Genomic DNA, 19773 nt, shown 5'->3' with positions numbered 1-19773 from the left:
TACTTCAAACTGCCACTGTAGACAAATGGCCTTACGAGGGATAGGTGGGTAATGATTGTTAAACAGCCTAGGTTGGATTCTGATAAGGAGATCCTGTCATCCAATGAAGGTGATGGAGATCGCGAATACCAAGGTTATACTGAAGAAGTTTCTGGGGAGATTAAAGAGTTGGCAAGAACTTTTACTCATTCTTCAACTAATAATTTAACTAGGTATAGCTCTAATGTTACCGTTGCAGGATCAAATCCAATGAACGATATAAATGATCCAAGGTTGGATCCAGAAAGCTCGGATTTCGATTCAAAATACTGGATTAGAAATTTTAATAAGTACATCGCAAATAATGCCGAGTATTATAAACCAACCTCACTTGGTGTGTACTATAAAGGTTTGAGGGCGTATGGGGACGCTACTGATTCTACTTTCCAGTCGGACTTTGGTAATATTGTATATAAGTATGGGTCTCAATTGGTCAACTTGTTGAGTAAACAAGACGAATCAAAACAATATGATATCTTGAAACCAATGGATGGGTTGATTAGACCTGGTGAATTAACCGTGGTTCTTGGAAGACCCGGCGCTGGATGCTCTACTTTTTTGAAGACTTTGGCTAACCAGACTCATGGATTCAAATTGGATCCAAATTCTAAAGTCTCTTATGATGGTTTAACCCCCCACCAGATTGTAAACCACTATCGCGGAGAAGTTGTTTACTGTGCTGAAACTGAGTCTCATTTTGCTCATTTATCAGTCGGTGATACTTTGGAATTTGCTGCTAAATTGAGAACTCCTTCTAACAGACCAGAAGGCGTGGATCGCGAAACTTATGCTAGATTCATGGCCAATGTTGTCATGGCCACTTATGGTTTATCCCATACTAGAAATACTAAAGTTGGTAATGATTTCATTCGTGGGGTTTCGGGGGGTGAACGTAAAAGAGTCTCAATTGCTGAAGTGGCGTTGAGTAAAGCCTTGATCCAGTGCTGGGATAACTCAACTAGAGGTTTGGATTCAGCTACCGCTCTTGAATTCATCCGTGCTTTGAAAACTTCGGCTAATATAGAGAAAACCACCCCCTTGATTGCCATTTACCAATGTTCTCAAGATGCTTATGATTTATTCGACAAGGCAATGGTCTTATATGATGGTTATCAAATCTTTTTTGGTTCGGCTACTGCTGCTAAAGATTATTTCTTGAAAATGGGTTATGTTTGTCCGGATAGACAAACCACTGCTGATTTTCTTACCTCCTTGACTAATCCTGCTGAAAGAGTGGTTAAACCTGGGTTTGAAAATAAAGTTCCTAGAACTCCTAAAGAGTTTTATGATTATTGGCAAGGTTCTCCCGATAGAGCTCAATTATTAAAAGATATTGATGATTATGAAAACCATGTTAAATCTCAGAATAAGGCGTCGGCATTAAAAGAATTCCATAACTCAAGACAGTCCAAAAGGGCCAGACCGGCTTCTTCCTTTACAGTTTCTTACGGTCTACAAATCAAATACATTATGGGTAGAAATATTAAAAGAATAAAAGGTGACCCTTCCATCACTATATTCTCGGTCATTGGTAATACAATCATGGGTTTGATCATTGCTTCTATCTTTTATAATTTGAAATTTGATACTGGTTCTTTCTATTATAGAACCGCCGCAATGTATTTTGCAGTTTTATTCAATTCGTTCTCTTGTCTTTTGGAAATCTTTACTCTTTATGAAGCAAGATCAATTGTGGAAAAACATAAAACTTATGCTTTATACCATCCTTCTGCTGATGCTTTGGCGTCAATCATCACTGAGTTACCAGCAAAGATTGCAACTTGTATTGCCTTCAATTTGGTTTTATATTTCATGGTCAATTTTAAAAGAACTCCAAGTGCCTTCTTCATCTATTTACTTATCAATTTCACAAGTACCCTTTCCATGTCTCATATGTTTCGTACCTTGGGTGCATCAACGAAAAGTTTACAGACTGCCTTATTGCCAGCCTCTATTTTATTGATGGCTCTTTCTATGTACACTGGGTTTGTTATTCCAACAGTTAAAATGCATGGCTGGTCTAAATGGATCCATTATCTTAACCCAATGTCATATGCTTTCGAAGCATTAATTGCAAATGAATTTCATAATCGTGAGTTTCCTTGTTCTGACTTTGTTCCTTCTGGTCAAAATTATCCAACTACCGGTGATTATTCTGTTTGTTCTGTTATCGGTGCTGAAGCTGGAAACTTTCGTGTGAATGGTGATAGATATATCAATACTGCTTTCAAATACTACAATCATCATAAATGGAGAAATTGGGGAATTGTTTTAGTCTTTGCCGCTTTTTTCCTCTTTCTGTATCTTATCATCTGTGAATACAACAAAGGAGCCATGCAAAAGGGTGAAATATTGTTGTTTCAACGTAAAGCTTTGAAAAAGATTAATAAACTGAATAAGTTAAACGGATCAGATCATGCTCAAGATATTGAAACTGGTGAAATGGAAAAATCTCCTGCAATTGAAAATGATGATGACGAAGACAGTGACGCTCTTATGGAAAATAATCTTCCAGAATCTGGTAATATCTTTCATTGGAGAAAATTAACTTATCAAGTTAAAATTAAAAAGGAGGATCGTATCATTTTGAATGAAGTTGATGGTTGGGTTAAACCTGGCCAGGTTACTGCTTTAATGGGTGCTTCTGGTGCTGGTAAAACTACTTTATTGAATGCTTTATCTGAAAGATTGACCAGTGGTGTTATAACCTCTGGTACTAGAATGGTGAATGGTCGTCCTTTGGATTCTTCTTTCCAAAGATCAATTGGGTATGTCCAACAACAGGATTTGCATTTGGAAACTTCCACAGTCCGTGAAGCTTTAACTTTCTCTGCCTACTTAAGACAACCTCAATCAGTTCCAAAAGCTGAAAAAGATGCTTATGTTGATTATATTATCCATTTATTAGAAATGGAGAAATATTCAGATGCTATTGTTGGTGTTGCTGGTGAAGGTTTGAATGTTGAACAACGTAAAAGATTAACCATTGGTGTTGAATTAGTTGCTAAACCTAAATTATTGGTTTTCTTAGATGAACCTACTTCAGGTTTGGACTCTCAAACTGCTTGGTCTATTTGTAAGTTGATTAGAAAATTGGCTGACCATGGACAAGCTATTTTATGTACTATTCATCAACCTTCAGCCATTTTAATGAAAGAATTCGACAGATTGTTGTTCTTACAGAAGGGCGGTCAAACAGTATATTTTGGAGATTTAGGTAAAGACTGTACTACTTTGATCAATTATTTTGAAAAATACGGTGCTGAAAAATGCCCTCCTCAAGCAAATCCAGCTGAATGGATGTTACAAGTTATTGGTGCTGCTCCAGGATCTCATGCTAGTCAAGACTACCATGAAGTGTGGAGAAATTCAAGTGAGCATAAGGAAATAAATTACGAATTAGATCAAATGGAAGCCGAATTACCTAAAAGACCTCATGAAACAGGCGAGGAAGATGCTAGGTCTTTCGCTGCTTCATATTGGACTCAGTACTATTATGTTACTAAGAGGGTTTTCGAACAATATTGGAGATCACCTTCTTATACTTGGTCAAAAGTCACAATGTCGGTTTTCACAGGTCTTTTCAATGGTTTCACATTTTTCAAAGCTGATCGTTCTCTTCAAGGGCTTCAGAATCAAATGTTTTCGGTTTTCATGTTTTTTGTTATCTTCACTACTTTGATTCAACAATATTTACCATATTTTGTTTCTCAAAGAGATCTATACGAAGTTAGGGAAAGACCTTCTAAAACATTTTCATGGGTCGCTTTCATCCTTTCTCAAATTACTGCTGAAATTCCTTGGAATGTTTTCTGCGGTACTTTAGCATTCTTTTGCTGGTACTATCCGTTAGGTCTTTATGTCAATTCGTTTCCAACAAATACGGTTAACGAAAGGGGTGCTCTTATGTGGATTGTCATTGTTCTTTTTTTCATTTATAGTTCAACTATGGGGCAACTATGTATATCTTTCAATGAGATTGCAGATAATGCAGCTAATCTAGCCCTGTTGTTATTTACCATGTGTTTGACTTTCTGTGGTGTCTTAGCTAGTAGTAATGCTATGCCTAGGTTTTGGATATTCATGTACAGATGCAATCCATTCACATACTTAGTTTCTGTAATTTTATCTACTGGATTGGCACACTCTTATGTTGAATGTTCTAAAAATGAATACTTACATTTCAATCCACTGGGTGGTCAAACTTGCGGTGAATATATGAAGGCTTACATGCTGGTTGCAGGTGGATATTTAACTGATGAGTCTGCAACCAAAGATTGCAGTTTCTGTACTACCAAATATACAGATGTGTTTTTGAAAAGTGTTGCTGCAAATTATGATACCAGGGGCCGTGATATTGGGATATTCATTGCTTTTATTTTTATTAACATTTTCCTAACAATATTTTTCTACTGGTGGGCAAGAGTGCCTAAAGGGACTCGTGAAAAGAAGTAGTTTAGTATCTATATAATAATGCTTTATTTTTAAAAAAAAACAGATTGTCTCTTTGATTTTAGACGCCACTGTATTACTCTGACTCAAAGACTGATTGCAGTCAAAATAATTAGCTATGATTATTGGTCTTTTTGCGCCTCTTTTTTTGAACCTCTTTTTTTGCACCCAAAAACACTTTGTTCACAAATTAAAAAAAGGGAGTCTACAGCACGATGGTTTCCATTATGGTCTCCCACTAACGTACTCAGCATCGCTCTCAGCAGCTTAATAATTATTGATCGGACGGGTAATCATGCTTAATGCTGGATATGGCCGTAGACGTCTGTTGCTTTCTGATGGATGTAGCAGCTGAAAATTTCATTTTAAAAGAATTTAGATGTACGGATGCTGTGGGTGCAAAAAAAAAAGGTGCAAATTATCACCTCCCCAGATCTTATTATATTTCGGCACTCAATCTATAAACTAAACTAAGTAGTTCCTCTGGGAACTCAACTCAACCAGCACCAACCAATTCTATCACATCACTTAATTCAACATGGATTTCCTTGACTAAACATAGTCTTTCCCACTCTAGGTATATATTAGTAAATAACGATTAAATATATATTCTTATATGATAAAAAAAAAAAAAGCAAAAAGAATCCCAAGTTAATACACTCAGCTAACCTTGACGTTAATGTTAAGAGTAAGTTTGTGTCAGACGATGAAGGTCTGTCGATGATGTCTTGGTCTGATATACATCAGAGCCGATCACATACTTCATCAAGCTGAGGTTTGAGCAAAGGTGTTACAACATCCCTTGTGAAACAACGTCGGAAAAAGTGTCATCACAAAGACATGTATATAGTAGGCATTTCCTTGTTAAACGGAAATGCTTAGAAGACTTTTTGTAGTGCTGACGTTAGTGGCTAAACCTATTGGTCAATGTATTGAAGTGTAGGTCGATGCCTAAAGAGAGTTTTCATTCGATAATGTATATTTTAATGATGGTTTCTATTATATTGGTATTAAAGAAATTTTCCCTTAAATAACAGCTAAAATTATCCACTTAGTAAATCAATCTACATCTTATTGTCATGAGTATGCTTTTTGCGTGTATTATGGTGGTCCATTCTTATAATTGTGTTTACAAGTTAGATACTTGAGTACGACAGAGGTCTGATCTACCCACATAACCCGATAGTTAGTGTGCTGCATGAAACACTGTGAAGGTTTCACTATCTTTCTCAAAGTCAATTTTGTAAAGCGTCTGAGTTCTTTTTTGACGGACCACCAGGGTCTGTCGATGGTTTATAAACAAACCATACTTAGCAAAGACAGTGTATAAGTACTCTTTTGCTTTGAAGTTTAGTTGAGCTTAGTTTAATGGCTAGAACATTTTTCTTTGACATTACTTGTTATTTTTCTTTTAATAGCAACATACTATTCAATAATAATGTATCTACTTATATTGGATTATGTGGGTAGATCAGATCTCTATCGTCCATATTTGTCCGGAGGATGAACATAGTTTTCAAGACAAACGACCATAACACACGCAATAAGATGCTAGTCAGATACGGACTATTATCGAAAGGTGGTGGATTAATTTACCATTTCATCACATCGTTATTAAAGGAAAAATATATTACCGAAAAACCTCTCTTTGGCCCAAGGACCTATAATTCAAGTAATGAAGTAGTTACTAAGGTCTACGGTTCACACCATAAAGAAAAAGAAAGATTCTTTTCACTCCCACTGACGTGGAAATATCTACTCATATATCTAATTAATAATATATAGGATGGTTTTGGGAAGAGGTATCATAAAAAATAGTAGTAAAAATGACCTTGATGGTCTGACATTTCTTCAGGCTGTACTTCTCTTAACAAATCACAATTCATGGTTGGTGCCTATTCAAAATGTTATTTTGAGAAGGAAGTTCCGATTAATTAAGATTTTTGCAAAAAAACTTACACAAACATACAAATACTTCTAGGCCCAGCAAAATTTTTAATAAAGGAAGAAAAGGTTCTTAACAACACAAATCAATCAAGAAACACATCAAAACTCGAAAATTGTTTTCACATAGCATTTTAAATACCTGCAAATATAGAACTGATGAGAGAGCCCACCTGCTCAAAAAATTTATGTAATATAATCTGGCCTCATACCTGTCCTAAAAGGGTAATTGCAACCTAGTTAGGCGCCAGACTATGATCCTGAATCTATTCCAATGTATAACTCTCTCCTAGAGAANCATACTCAAGCTATTCTACAATAACTCATATTAAACACAAACGGCCTAGCTTCCTCCCGAAGCAGTCGACCTCTATAAGACGTCCTATTAATAATCACTATCAATAACTCTATCACTAATCTATTACACTCATCCAACTCTTCTAGGAGCTGATGGCCTGCATTATAACAAGGTTCATTAAGCCTTTTATAACACACACTTCNGATCAAGCTATGTTGAACTAGACTAGGAGTAGATCATCCCAAGTCACATGAGATGCATCTCAGCATCCTATCTAAACAACCATAACTATCTTTCAGATCCAGAGATATCCCTATATCTCAACACAGAGGATGAAGAAGTCCATCTTCCAACCTCAACACACGTAGACTAATCCATCACAGACTAATCCCACGAACACAAGATAGATGAGTTATAGACATGATACTAGAATCCTTTTCATACTATGATACATACTCTTAAGATAATAATAACTGAAATAATAATAACGTTCCCAAAAACTTCTTTTTTTCCTCTTCTTCTTAATAGTTGTTTTCTTTTCTTTCTTTCTTATTTTTCTCGACGAACTTTGCCATCCCTTCAAAGTTCGTCCACCAATCATGTCTAAGCTCCCTCTACTCGGTGTACGTGCTTCCAAGAGATTGCAGCATAACTCAATCGCACCTACCTATATCTAGCAGATTCACTTCAATCGCCAACAACTCCTGTTAGTTCTTTCCGTTCATCTTCAGACGTAAGTAGTGATCCTGCTCTGACTATTACTAGCCATCGCGACGTTCTAGTGTTCCCAAGACACTATAACTAAAGATCGTCGACCAGAGTCGAACCGTCAGCCTCCCAGAAGGGAAGTAATGAATATCAAGGAACATTCCATTACAATTTATCAATCGTCCGATATAGTGTAACGGCTAGCACGGTTCGCTTTCACCGAGCAAACCCGGGTTCGACTCCCGGTATCGGAAGATTTTTTTATATTTTTATATGATTCACATTGTACGCACCGCTGCCAATTTCAGATTCCGCGTGGTCAACCACGGTCTGGGATGATTCTTTTGAGAAGTCATTCATCTTGTTTGAGAATGAGTCAATGACCATATGGCAATAGGCCAGCTAGTTAGGGGTTAAGGAACGTACCCATGCGAATAGGAATGTTGCCACGTAACGTCATTAGCAGTTCCCATCGCAGCCATTTTTTTGCGGGCCTCCAAATGACTGATGGGTTCCGTGTTGTGCGAAGCGATCCTCGAGAATTGTTTTACAAGTATACAAGTATGAATTTATGAAGAAGTTAATAAATTATATTAGATTATAGAATATCTAGAAATGATTATTTCTTCTTAGACTTCAATCTATCCGATTGCTTGTATTGTTTATTTTTTTTAAAGTAGTGATTTGATTTGAACTTCTCAATTGGTTCTTCCATTTCGTCCAAATCATCATCGTCTTTCAAGTTTTTTGCCAATACTTCATATTGGTTTGTATTGACTCGGTTTTCCTTTGGTTTGCTCAAACGATTGGTTTGTTTCTTGTTTTGCGATAAAGCAGCCACCTCGGCATACGATAACTTTCTGGTAGTAATATCAATGAATGAATCATCGTCATCAACCGATTGTTCATTCATTGATATATTGTATAAAGTAGACTTTGTATTCGGGTCTCTAAAAATGGTGGATGTTGGTATAGGTGCCTTTGCCGTAACATCTTCGGTCTTCTTAGCACTAATCCAAGAAGTTGGGAGAATTGACCAAGTAGTTTTAAACATGATAAGTTTGTGGCAGTGGAAATAAAGAAAGGCAATTGATGAACTCAATTGATTAAAGTAAAAGAAGGAAAAGTAACAATCAGGGAAAGAAGCACATATATATATATATATATACAATTACGTAAATTAAAATTAAGTTAAAAACAACAACAAACCCATATGGGTTGACCCCAGGTTATATTCCCTTTTATCTCTTATCTATGGGGTCCTGCACACAACCAAGGAGGATGGCTACAAACAGTAATGGGAAAACTCGGACTCGGACGGTTCTGTTTACCCTTGCTGCTCCATGCCCGTGGAAGTCATCTCGTAGCTTCTATTGCATCTTTATAGGGTGTGGCCATCATTACCACTATGGTACTATTCTTGGGATAATTGTGGTTACGTTGTTTGATTGTGCTCATTTCGTGAGATCCCGAGGGGTACGGAGGTAATATTTTTATATATGTACGGAGGTTTTGTTGGGATACTCAACGAAAATAAAAACATATTGGAAGGAAAAAGGTAACCGCCAATAGATAATAGTAAGTTGATCCATTCAATTCTGTTATAATGGAAGGCTGGGGTGAGGTATGTATACTGTGTGGCCAGATATTTGGTGGACGGACTCAGTGTTTTACTAACATTCATATAGGTATCCCGAATAGCGCTAAGCGCTCCTACAAAACCGCCCAATCAATCGATAAATACAATTAATAAAGATCAAACATCAAACCAGATAACGTCGTTAGAATTTGATACCTCGACCAACTTGTTATGGTGTGGGGACTCCAATGGATATACTAGATCGTTCACTCCCCAACCGGCGTTAACCTCTCCTTTCCCGTCCACTCATTCGATTCAATTGATTCCTTATACTAAGTTCAAGTCATCTATTAATCATCCAATTAATCAGCTACTAAACCATCAAAGAGGGATACTTTCTTTATCTTCGAACAATATAAACTTCAATAATAGAAGAGGATTGTGTCAGTTATCGTTGAATGCTGAATCGATTAATAATGATAACTTCAAGAATTTGAAATGTATGACTTTCAATTGTCATTCAATTAATGATTTGGTAATTAGTGGGAATAACTCCTTGTCAAAAGTAAGCTTGTTGAAACCAACCGTGCTAGAATCGTTCGATTATACCGGAGATTTATCGTTTATTAATAACCTGTCAAAATTCTTAACCTTGGGTAAATCAAATGGTACCGTTGAAATCTTTGATCCTTTAGATAATAAGGTGGTGAAAAGTTTCCATGGTCACAACGGACTTTTATCAGATTTGGACGTTTCCGGTAATTACATCGCTACTTGTGGTTATTCTCTTCGTCCAAGAAGAAATAATCATTTGAATAATAATCACCCAAATAGTCTTAATAATCCTCCATCCCCAGATTATATGGTTGATCCTCTTGTTAATATTTATGATTTACGTATGATGCGTCCTTTACCTCCAATTCCATTTTCTGCGGGTGCTTCTTTTGCTAGGTTCCACCCAAAATTACCAAACATTATTATCATTTCTTCTTCCACCGGTCAATTACAATTTGTAGATATTTATGATCAATCTAACGTTTATTTATACCAAGCAAACTTATCAAATCCTTTACAGCATCATCATCCTCGTGGTTCTCTTGCTGCTGCGATTTCTTCTCCTGCATCATCAAGTTGTTTGTCAAATATGAATATAAGTGAAAATGGTGAATACCTTGTTTTCAATGATGGGTTTTCAAATGTTCATCTTTGGTCTCTATTGAATAATCCAAATAAAAATTTCTTGAATTTCCCTTCTTCTTTAGATCAACCGGATATAGTAATGCAATCCCCATCTTTAAATCCTTTACCAGTTGATTCTAATGTTCCTCTAAATTCAATCGGGATGCCATACTATAAAGAATTTTTACTAAGTAATTACCCTACAGATTTGGTTTTTCAAAAAGAATTGGCTAAATTACCAATAAAAATTGATCCTTCCTTATTTGAAATTAGTGAACAAATTGCTCTTGAACCTCATGTTGAACAACAACAGCAGCAACCTCAACCTTTGCATATCCCCAAATTTATGGCTTTTGATAAACTGAAATACTCTATTAAAGGCCGTAACACTTACCAAAAATATGAAAGTTTGAAGAATTCAAAATTATCAAATGGTGGTAAGAAAACTACCACAACAACTATAATGCCAAAATTTTTGAGTGAAAGAGGCCCAATTGCTTCTCCAATTCCAAGTGTAAACAACTCAACTGCAAATCTTTTGACGAAAACAGTATCAAATACCTCTCATGACCCTGATAAATCTTCAAACGATGATGAGCAATTCGATACTTCTATTTTCCAATATAAAAGTGAAAAAGCTACCAGGGTCCCTAATGTTTATTTAAAACTACAAATCCAATATTCAAAATTTGGTGTTGAAGATTTTGATTTTGATTTTTATAATAAGACTTTAACATTGAATGAATCGAATAACTCTTTAAAAATTCCCGATGATAGATTTTGTGGTTTAGAAAACAATGTCGATAATTCTTATATCAATTCATTAATTCAACTTTATAGATTTTGTCCAATTTTTTACAATTCAGTTATAAAGAATTTATTGCCTGAATACTTACCTAATAATAATACAACAATCATAACAAATAAAAATCCTCAGGGCCTGTCAATTCTAATTGAATTAGGTTATTTATTTGATATGATGTATAAAAGTCATGGTGAACAAGTAAAGATTTCCAATTTTACCCAAGTTTTAAATCAAAATAAAAGAGCAAATGATGAAGGATTGATTAATATTGATGAATTGAGAAGTTTGAGTGGCTATGATTTGCAAAAAATTATTATAAACTTTAATAAGTTTTTAATTGATACTATTAGTCATGATCAATTAAATCAAATCAAAAGCTTACTGAAATTTGATTTTTATGAATTTTCAAATGTTGAAAAAATTGGTAACCTATTCAATATAGTTTTTGATGTGGAAGTTCGATCGAATGGCTGTGAATCTTATGATCAACAACTAATCAATCAATTAAGTTTGGATTTAATCAATCCACCCCAAAATGTATTGAATAAAATGAACGGGAATCAAGGTTTTGCCAAAAAAAATCATAGTTTGATCACATATTTGGAATATACTGCTAACAGAGTTAAGATTGTTCCTTGTAATAACCATCCTTATCCTCCTCAATTCCTTCATTCATTAGAAATTAAACAAACTTTGGTTCAATTGCCTCCAATATTATCAATCAATTTGCCTTTTAATAATCAGGAATATTCTTTAATAAAAGGTTTTAAAAAATGGTTAGTTCCTGAGTTTTACGTGGTGAAAAATCCGGTAAACAAAAAAATCAGCTTCAAACCAGTTGTAACCCAATTTAACCAAGAGGCAAGTAAATATGATTTATTGGGATATGTTTGTGAAATTAATCATGATTTAGACAACACAAAGGGAGAACATAATTTAATCAGTTATATTAAAATCAAGTCATCAGCCAATTCATATTTTGCAAAAGATCAATGGTTTTTGTTCAATGATTTCTTGGTAATGCCAATAAGTGAGGAAGAAGTGTTCAATATCAACTATAGTTGGAAAAAACCAACGATTCTTTGTTATCATAACGTTGATCATCCGTTGAATCAAACGTTCAACTATTTGAATCAGTCGATTATAAACAAAATTAAATTGAATGACAGTATCTTATACCGTGACCATTTTGCTTGTGGTATTAGAGAAAATTATAAACGTGAATATAAAATTTTAACAAGAGACGAGGCCCCATCTGCTGGTACTCTTGTTTCAATTGATGCGGAATTCGTTACTTTAAAACCAGAAGAATTAGAAGTGAGCTATGATGGGTTTAGGAATTTGGTCAAACCAAAAGTTCTATCTTTGGCCCGTATATCCGTTATCAGAGGTGATAATAATGACCAACAGGGAGTACCTTTCATTGATGATTACATTTTACATACTTGTCCAATTTACGATTACCTAACCAATTTCTCCGGTATCGAACCAAACGATTTAAATCCCATCAAATCGGAAAAGAACTTGGTAACTTTGCAAACTGCTTATCGTAAATTATGGATTTTAATTAATCTCGGTGTTATATTTGTTGGTCACGGCTTGAAAAATGATTTTAGAACTATCAACCTAAAAGTGCCTCAAAGCCAAATAAGGGATACGATCGATTACTTTTACTTACCTGACTTCAAACGTAAACTAAGCTTGAAATTCTTAGCGTACATCTTATTAAAGGAAAAAGTTCAAACTGGGAATCATGACTCGATTGAAGACGCTTACACTGCATTATTATTGTATAAAAAGTATATTGAATTGAATGCAATCGGTGAATTCGAATCAACCTTGCACAGGATTTACTTGGAAGGTCAACAATTAAGATTTAAGGTTCCTGAAAGTTAATGACTATCAATTCATGACTATCAACACTTTATGTATATTAGTTTATAGGTTGTCTATATCAACAAACCCGTACACCAAGATATAAAATGGCTCAAAAAAAGAAAAAAAAGATTGGTTACTTTATTGCGAGCTAAAAGGAAATTTGCGTAGGAAAAGCAGGAAAACACTCTTAGACAAGAATAAGGAAAGCTTTCGACATTCACCAGAGGTATACTTAGTGATCATTTATATTTACGATTGAACCTTTGAGTAGCCTTCTATCTATAAAGGTACAAGTGACGTCATTTTATTGGACATTAATAAGTAACGAGTTATAAGCAAAGATTTTGACGAAGTTTAGGTACAATAATCGGAATCATAGTATTCATTCCTATATCCTTATCTTAATATTATCGTGTGTGTGTGTGTATGATTGATATGCCTTCTCACTCAGTAGAAAGAAAGCCATATACAGCCCATGTTGAAGATTCCAATGTGCCCAACGGGAACCCTCCAAAGAATACTACAGACTCTTTAGATAGATCAGACGGAAACGAAAGGCAAAACTCCAATAAGGCCGTACCTTCATATGATGACTCAAGACCCAAGGAGTCAGAGGATGATAGAAATCTAAAAGAAGAAGTGATGCATTTTCAAAGATCTGCTCTGGATGATGCATGTATGAATCATGGATCACTGCAACGTGATGAATATCCGTCTGATGGGTTACCGCCAACTAACTTGGCCAAATCAAATAGCGGAAACCTTCGTCTGCATTCAAGCCAACAATTGAAGAAGTCCGGTCATTCACATACCAAATTGAAAGGTCACAGTCGTTCATCTTCTCATAACAAACTCCAAATAAATAATCATAAACCTTCGATTCCCAATCCGGCCATGTCTAATAGACCTAATTTGAACAGATCCAAATCAACTGATGGCCTCATAAAATCATCGCATAGAAACACTGCATTGAAGAGAAACAATCGGTCATTGACCAAACTAACAGCACTACAACCTTTGACTAGAACTACTTCTAATCCGTCATCTAAAAATGCATTAAGACCTTTGACCAAAACTATGCTGAACCAATCAATAAAGTCCAATAAATCCAATACCTCATTGAAGAACCTAGCCTTGAGTCACAATGTTCAACTAAGTGGATTGAAAACAAGCGGCCGAAAAGGTAAAGCCATTTTGAGATTAAATGACGATATTAAAGATGAAGAATTCGAGGAAGATCTTAGTGAGGATTCAGAAGATGAAGCTCGTGCCATTAAACAAAAAGCAGCATCAGCCAACTTCACTCAGCAACAGTTAAATCAGTTACAGAATCTTAAACAAAGTAAAGATTTTCCAAACGGAATTGATAAACTGAATATAGCGAGCGGCCACATACATCTGGAGCCAAATTTATCCGATACAAATCAAAATTATCAACATCAAGAACAAGATCAAAGAGGCTCGGTTCTGTATTTCCGTGACATGGCTAACCATACCCAGAGTGACACCGCAGTAATCACTGCATCGCAAATTAAGGGTGCAGGTGAAGAAATTCAAGCCAACAATAAATCCCAGAATCCATCTGGTTCTCAGAATACAAATGCTGCACCTACCAATGAGAGTAAGAGCAATTCTCAAATCCCTTTGTCTGCTCAAAGCTCGAGTGATGATCTAGTTTCAAGCAATTTATATGGAGGTTCGTTACTTCTTTCTCAATCCACCGGTTTAACCAAAAAGATCGACCCCAAAGCTAGTGCCCCAGGTCAAGTTTATACTGGGACCTTTAACAATGGGTCCATTCCAGTACCTAGACAAGCCCCTCGAGAACCATTGGGCTCGGGTAATTCAGAATCAGTTAGCGGAATTTCTTTCAAGGCCAACCCAATTAACAACTCAAATAATAATATTGCGGAACCGATCATCACAAGCAGAAACGCTGCCCCTGCTAATTCATACCAACCAAATCAAACGATTTTCAATAATTTACAGAGAACAAATTCTCAATATGTTTCGTCTAAAAAAACTCAGTTTAATAATGGTACTAACAATTTTGCTGATTTCTTGAAAAATAATAATAATAATAATACAAATATTGATTCTAATAGTAACCATTTCCACAGTGGATCAGGGTCAGATTCTTCTCATAATACCAGAACACAACAAAGGTTATGGCTTCAAAGGGAAAATTCTTTGATGGATGTACCGAGCCAAGACCATTTCCGCCAGTCAACATTGTCTAATGTCTCTTTAAACAAGTTGATGATTAGTCAGTATAATAGCTCCACAAATGTGAGGGATTATCCTACTCCAGGATCGGCAGGATTGAACGGTCCACTGAGTCATATTGGAACACCAGCCACCCCTACTACGGCAAGTGTAGAGCCTAATGCGAGTATGAACAATATAAGTGGGATGTTTTTAATGGCTCAAAATAGATACCAAAACCCTATCCAATCTAGGACGGAATTTGAAAGGTTGAATAGAGAATATCTCAACGTTCGAAGACATTTAAATCCGGTTGCTGAAACTTTAAATAGAGTTGATGAGATATTATCGAATACCAAAGGGATTGACCCACCCAAGAGGAACCAGAAAAAATCTGCTGCTGCTTCATTATCTAGTATATCACTTCACGGGGGTCTGACCAATAATAACTCATTCAAGGAGTTCTCTCCCTATTATCAAGAACGAAAGCATGAGGTTTCAAAAACCATTGATAATCTCTGGAACGATGCTTTACTCGAAAGCTCCGCATCAAGTAATTCTTTGAGATTAGCCAATCAACAGCGTGGTCAACAACGGTATGAAAATCAGCAGCAAACCCACCAACCCCAGCACCAAAGGGAATCACAACAGTTGCAAAACCAAGCTATGGAGTCAAGAAATCCTGGGCAAACTTCGGTGACCCATGCTAATGCCAGAACTCAACAACCCACCACCAGAAAGTTGGCGGCTCAAGCAGCTGCTCAGCAAAAACAACAGCAGCAACAACAGCAGTTACGTGGTATGGAATAGTATTCATCATAACCTAAATCTTCCTTTTCCATTCTTTTTTTTTTTTTTTTTTTTTTTCGTTTTGTTTGTTCTGGTGTTACTGTACGAAAAGATTCAAGGTTTTTCTAATCAATTCCTCGTCGATATCAGGAGGTGCTTGGTTAGAGTAACTAGAAGGACCCATTTTTTTTTTTTTTTTTTTTTTTTTCGTTTGTTTCACCTACAAAAATCTCTAAACGAAATTAGATTTAAATTCAACTAGATAATATACTATTTACAAGATGAAAGTGAACGTGTAGTATTATACATCAACAGCCTCAAATTCAAAGAACACAACGAGGTCAATTGAGATGATTAAATATGGACCAAAGTGGCTGAACCCGAGCACACCAACCATGCTCTTTAACCCTGTCTTTGCTTATGCTTGTGGTCAGATTTACAGTAAACGTAAACTCTGCCTTTTCTTCTGACAATATAACAGTCTTTGCAAAGTTTCTTTACCGAAGTTCTGACTTTAAAGGTTCTGATTGGATTGACAAGAGCAGATGCAGAAGTAAGAGTTGGTGCTGTGATTCTAGGAGTATTCATGACCAAGCTGCTTCTCACAGCAGCTGCTGGTGCCATGAGCGACCTTCTTAAAATAGACGTTATAGCAAACATTGGTCCTAGTTGGTTTTAAGAAGTAATCTCTGTCAACCTTTAGCTTCAAAACGTATAAACTGAAAAATTTTTGAGACTTTTTTTTTTTAAAAATTGATGATTACATAATCAAAAAAATGAAAAATTGGGAGAAAAAAAGTGAGCGGGAAAATCAACACGTCAGATCCAAAGTCAAATTTCATCAACAACGAGGTCGAAGCTAACCATTTGAATCAGTTGTTGATTGATCAATTCGTATTCCAGGCTGATTTGATAAGTGGCACGTTCATCAAAATGTCTACCTCAACGTACAAGAAGCTGGATGCATACTCATCCTCTGGTTTACCAGATAAGATGTCTGTATTCCAAGAATGCTTACAACAGTTCAATGCATCCCCAGTGAATGCTAAAAAATGCCGTCAATTGTTGGCTAAGTTGTTGAGATTGATTTACCATGGGGAAGAGTTCCCATCACAAGAATCCACCACCTTGTTTTTTTCGATTTCCAAGTTATTTCAACATAAAGACCTGTCCCTTAGACAATTGGTTTATTTGGCAATTAAAGAGTTATCAGCTACTTCTCAAGATATCTTAATGGTTACCTCATCGATCATGAAGGATATTCAAAGCGGTGATTTGATTTATAAGCCAAATGCCATTAGAACTTTATCGAAAGTTTTAGATCCAACAACCGTTTCTGCATCGGAAAGATTGTTTAAAAACTGTCTTGTTGATAAGAACCCGATTGTTTCTTCTGCAGCATTGATCTCATCGTATAACTTATTACCAATTGCCAAGGATGTTGTTAAGAGATTCACCAATGAAACTTTGGAAACTATTCAATCTTATAAACAGTTCCCTTCAAATCAATTTCAATTACACGAATATTACGGAACTTTCACAACCAATTTACCTTCAACTTCCTATATGTATCAATACCATGCTTTAGGTTTGTTATATCATTTAAGAAATCACGATAAGATGGCCTTGATGAAATTGATCACTTCATTATCAGAGGGTTCTTCTTTGAAAAATTCCTTATCTATAATCCAATTAATAAGATATATCAATAAAATTTTGGACGATGATGAATCATTGATTTCTCACTTATATCCTATCTTGGCTGGTTTCTTAAAACATAAATCTGATATGGTTGAATTAGAAGCTTGTAAAACTTTGATTGGATTACAACATTTAATCAGAGATGATGAATTCATGAATATTATAACCACATTACAACAACTTTTGGGAGTTCCAAGAACTGCAACTAGGTTTGCTGCTATCAGATTGATTAATAAGATTTCCATAAAACACCCAGAAAAAATCATCGTTGTTAATCTTGAATTAGAAAATTTAATTAATGATTCAAATAGGTCTATTTCAACTTTGGCTATAACTACCTTATTGAAAACTATGGGTGCTGGTACTGTTGAATCAAGTAGTGGTGGTGAAAATGTCGATAGATTAATCGCTAAAATGACTTCTTTGATGGATGAAATAACAGAAGATTTCAAGATTGTCATTATCGAAGCTATTGAAAACTTGGCATTGAAGTTTCCATCCAAACATAAGAAATTGGTTTCATTCTTGACCGATTTATTGAGAGATGATGGATCTTTACAATTAAAATCTAGTATTGTTGACGCTTTATTCGATCTAATCAAATTTTTACCAGATGAGAGTGCCAAACAATTGATTTTGATGAATTTATGTGAGTTTATTGAAGATTGTGAATTCACTGAATTATCAGTACGTATCCTACATTTATTGGGAGATGAAGGTCCTACTACTACAAATCCTTCTTATTATATCAGACATATTTATAATAGATTGGTCTTGGAAAACTCTATTGTGAGATCATCAGCAGTTATTTCATTAGCTAAGTTTGCTGTTGTTTGCGGTGGCGAAGTTTCTAAGAATGTCAAGATTCTTTTAAGTAGATGTTTGAATGATGTTGATGATGAAGTCCGAGACCGTACTGCTTTATCACTAAAATTAATCGATAAAGAAGCTAAAAAATTGGTTGTCACTGAATCCAAATTTGATTTGTCTGCTTTGGAAAACAAATTAACTCATTACTTGAATGATGAAGCCAACTTTTCGGTTAAATTTGACATAAACGAAGTTCCAGTTATTTCAAACGATGAATTAAAATCCTTAGAATATAACCAAAAGATTCAAAAATTAGAAGCTGCTGCTACTACCTCTAATGAAGCCGAATCTTCCAAAGGTAACAAAACTGATGGTGATGCTAAGAAATCTAGCAACGATAATGCTAATGATTTATTAAAACAACAACAATATGCTCAAGAATTATCAACTGTCCCAGAATTCGCAGATTACGGTAAATTATCTAAATCTACGTCAACTCCTATTTACCTTACTGATAAAGAAAATGAATTCGTTGTTACTGTTGTCAAACACTCTTTCATTGAAAGTAATAAATTGGTTTTACAATTCGACATCACTAATACTTTAAGTCACTTACTTTTACAAGACGTATCAGTGATTGCACAATCAGATAATGAATTGTATCAAGAAGATTTCATTATTCCATTGACTGAATTGAGACCAAGCCAAACAGGTACCGTTTATGTATCTTTCTCCACCCCAACTATTGGGGACGAAGAATTATTAGCTGCTTTCGGTAATACCTTATCTTACACCAATAAGGAAATTATCGATGAAGATGGTAACGTTGATCCAAGTGATGAAGGTTGGTCTGATGAATACCAAATTGAAGATTTGGAAATCACCCCAGGTGATTTTATCATACCATTATATAACTCCAACTTTACTGCTATCTTTGATCAATTAGAGTTTGAAGAAAGTAGTGTTGTCACTATTTCTGGTGTCAAATCATTAGAAAATGCAGTCACTAAATTGACTAAGAATTTAAATTCCTTACCATTAGATGGATCTGATTATGTTCCAAGTGATGCCACCAGTCATGTTTTAAAATTATTAGGTAAAGATTTATGGGGTGGTAAAGTTGGTGTTTTAGTTAGATTGGCTTTCACTGGTGGAAAGGTTGTTGCCAAATTACAAGCTAAATCAGAAACTGAAGGTATCTCAAGTGTCATCATTAGTGGCGCTAACTAGAGCTGCTCTTACAAGAACCTGTGTTTTATTTACCAATAGAATAGAAACAAAAAAAAGAAGAAATTCAAAAAAAGTAAAAAAGGTTCAACAGGACCTCATATGTATATTTGCTCAACTTCCCTTGTTATTTTTATTTCGAATTTTGTTTAGTATTTC

The 19773-nt window shown here is 35.3% G+C and overlaps 5 protein-coding genes and 1 non-coding gene across 6 annotated transcripts; 4 read left to right on the top strand and 2 right to left on the bottom strand.

Annotated features, from left to right (window-relative positions):
- Window positions 1-51: 51 nt before the first annotated feature.
- HYPBUDRAFT_111811 (pleiotropic drug resistance family ABC transporter) lies at window positions 52-4494 on the top strand (the record flags this gene model as incomplete). Its single annotated transcript, XM_020218855.1, has 1 exon — window positions 52-4494. One exon carries the CDS (start codon window positions 52-54, stop codon window positions 4492-4494), a length of 4443 nt encoding a protein of 1480 aa, XP_020074933.1.
- A 2171-nt stretch (window positions 4495-6665) lies between these two features.
- HYPBUDRAFT_218445 (uncharacterized protein) lies at window positions 6666-7414 on the bottom strand. Its single transcript, XM_020223095.1, has 2 exons — window positions 7190-7414; window positions 6666-6805 (listed from the first exon to the last, which is right to left on the bottom strand). Exons 1-2 carry the CDS (start codon window positions 7332-7334, stop codon window positions 6759-6761), a joined length of 192 nt encoding a protein of 63 aa, XP_020074932.1. The 5' UTR covers window positions 7335-7414; the 3' UTR covers window positions 6666-6758.
- A 209-nt stretch (window positions 7415-7623) lies between these two features.
- Window positions 7624-7695, top strand: HYPBUDRAFT_t142. Its single transcript has one exon. It is a non-coding gene; the product is annotated as a tRNA-Glu (tRNA).
- A 358-nt stretch (window positions 7696-8053) lies between these two features.
- HYPBUDRAFT_153487 (uncharacterized protein) lies at window positions 8054-8836 on the bottom strand. Its single transcript, XM_020221571.1, has one exon. It carries the CDS (start codon window positions 8493-8495, stop codon window positions 8061-8063), a length of 435 nt encoding a protein of 144 aa, XP_020074931.1. The 5' UTR covers window positions 8496-8836; the 3' UTR covers window positions 8054-8060.
- A 293-nt stretch (window positions 8837-9129) lies between these two features.
- On the top strand, window positions 9130-12900 carry HYPBUDRAFT_112784 (poly(A)-specific ribonuclease; the record flags this gene model as incomplete). Its single annotated transcript, XM_020218930.1, has 1 exon — window positions 9130-12900. A coding segment is annotated over one exon (3771 nt), but the record flags the coding sequence as incomplete, so codon positions are not given.
- Window positions 12901-13317: 417 nt separating this feature from the next.
- Window positions 13318-19738, top strand: SEC21 (coatomer subunit gamma; the record flags this gene model as incomplete). Its single annotated transcript, XM_020219323.1, has 2 exons — window positions 13318-15886; window positions 16700-19738. The coding sequence occupies 2 exons, from the start codon at window positions 13318-13320 to the stop codon at window positions 19615-19617; spliced, it is 5487 nt and encodes a 1828-aa protein (XP_020074929.1). The 3' UTR covers window positions 19618-19738.
- Window positions 19739-19773: the final 35 nt, after the last annotated feature.

The sequence above is a fragment of the Hyphopichia burtonii genome, assembly GCF_001661395.1.
Source record: "Hyphopichia burtonii NRRL Y-1933 unplaced genomic scaffold HYPBUscaffold_6, whole genome shotgun sequence".
Taxonomy (NCBI): Eukaryota; Fungi; Ascomycota; class Pichiomycetes; order Serinales; family Debaryomycetaceae; genus Hyphopichia; species Hyphopichia burtonii.
Note: the sequence above shows the minus strand (reverse complement) of the source record. Positions and strands in the feature narration are given on the sequence as shown.

Excerpts from the sequence above, each read along its gene's own strand:
- HYPBUDRAFT_218445 (XM_020223095.1), bottom strand. The coding sequence starts at position 7,334 with ATGATTGGTGGACGAACTTTGAAGGGATGGCAAAGTTCGTCGAGAAAA. Across the intron at positions 6,806-7,189 it reads CAGTTATTATTATCTTAAGA|AGGTCGACTGCTTCGGGAGG; the intron begins GTATGTATCATA and ends GACGTCTTATAG.
- HYPBUDRAFT_153487 (XM_020221571.1), bottom strand. The coding sequence starts at position 8,495 with ATGTTTAAAACTACTTGGTCAATTCTCCCAACTTCTTGGATTAGTGCT.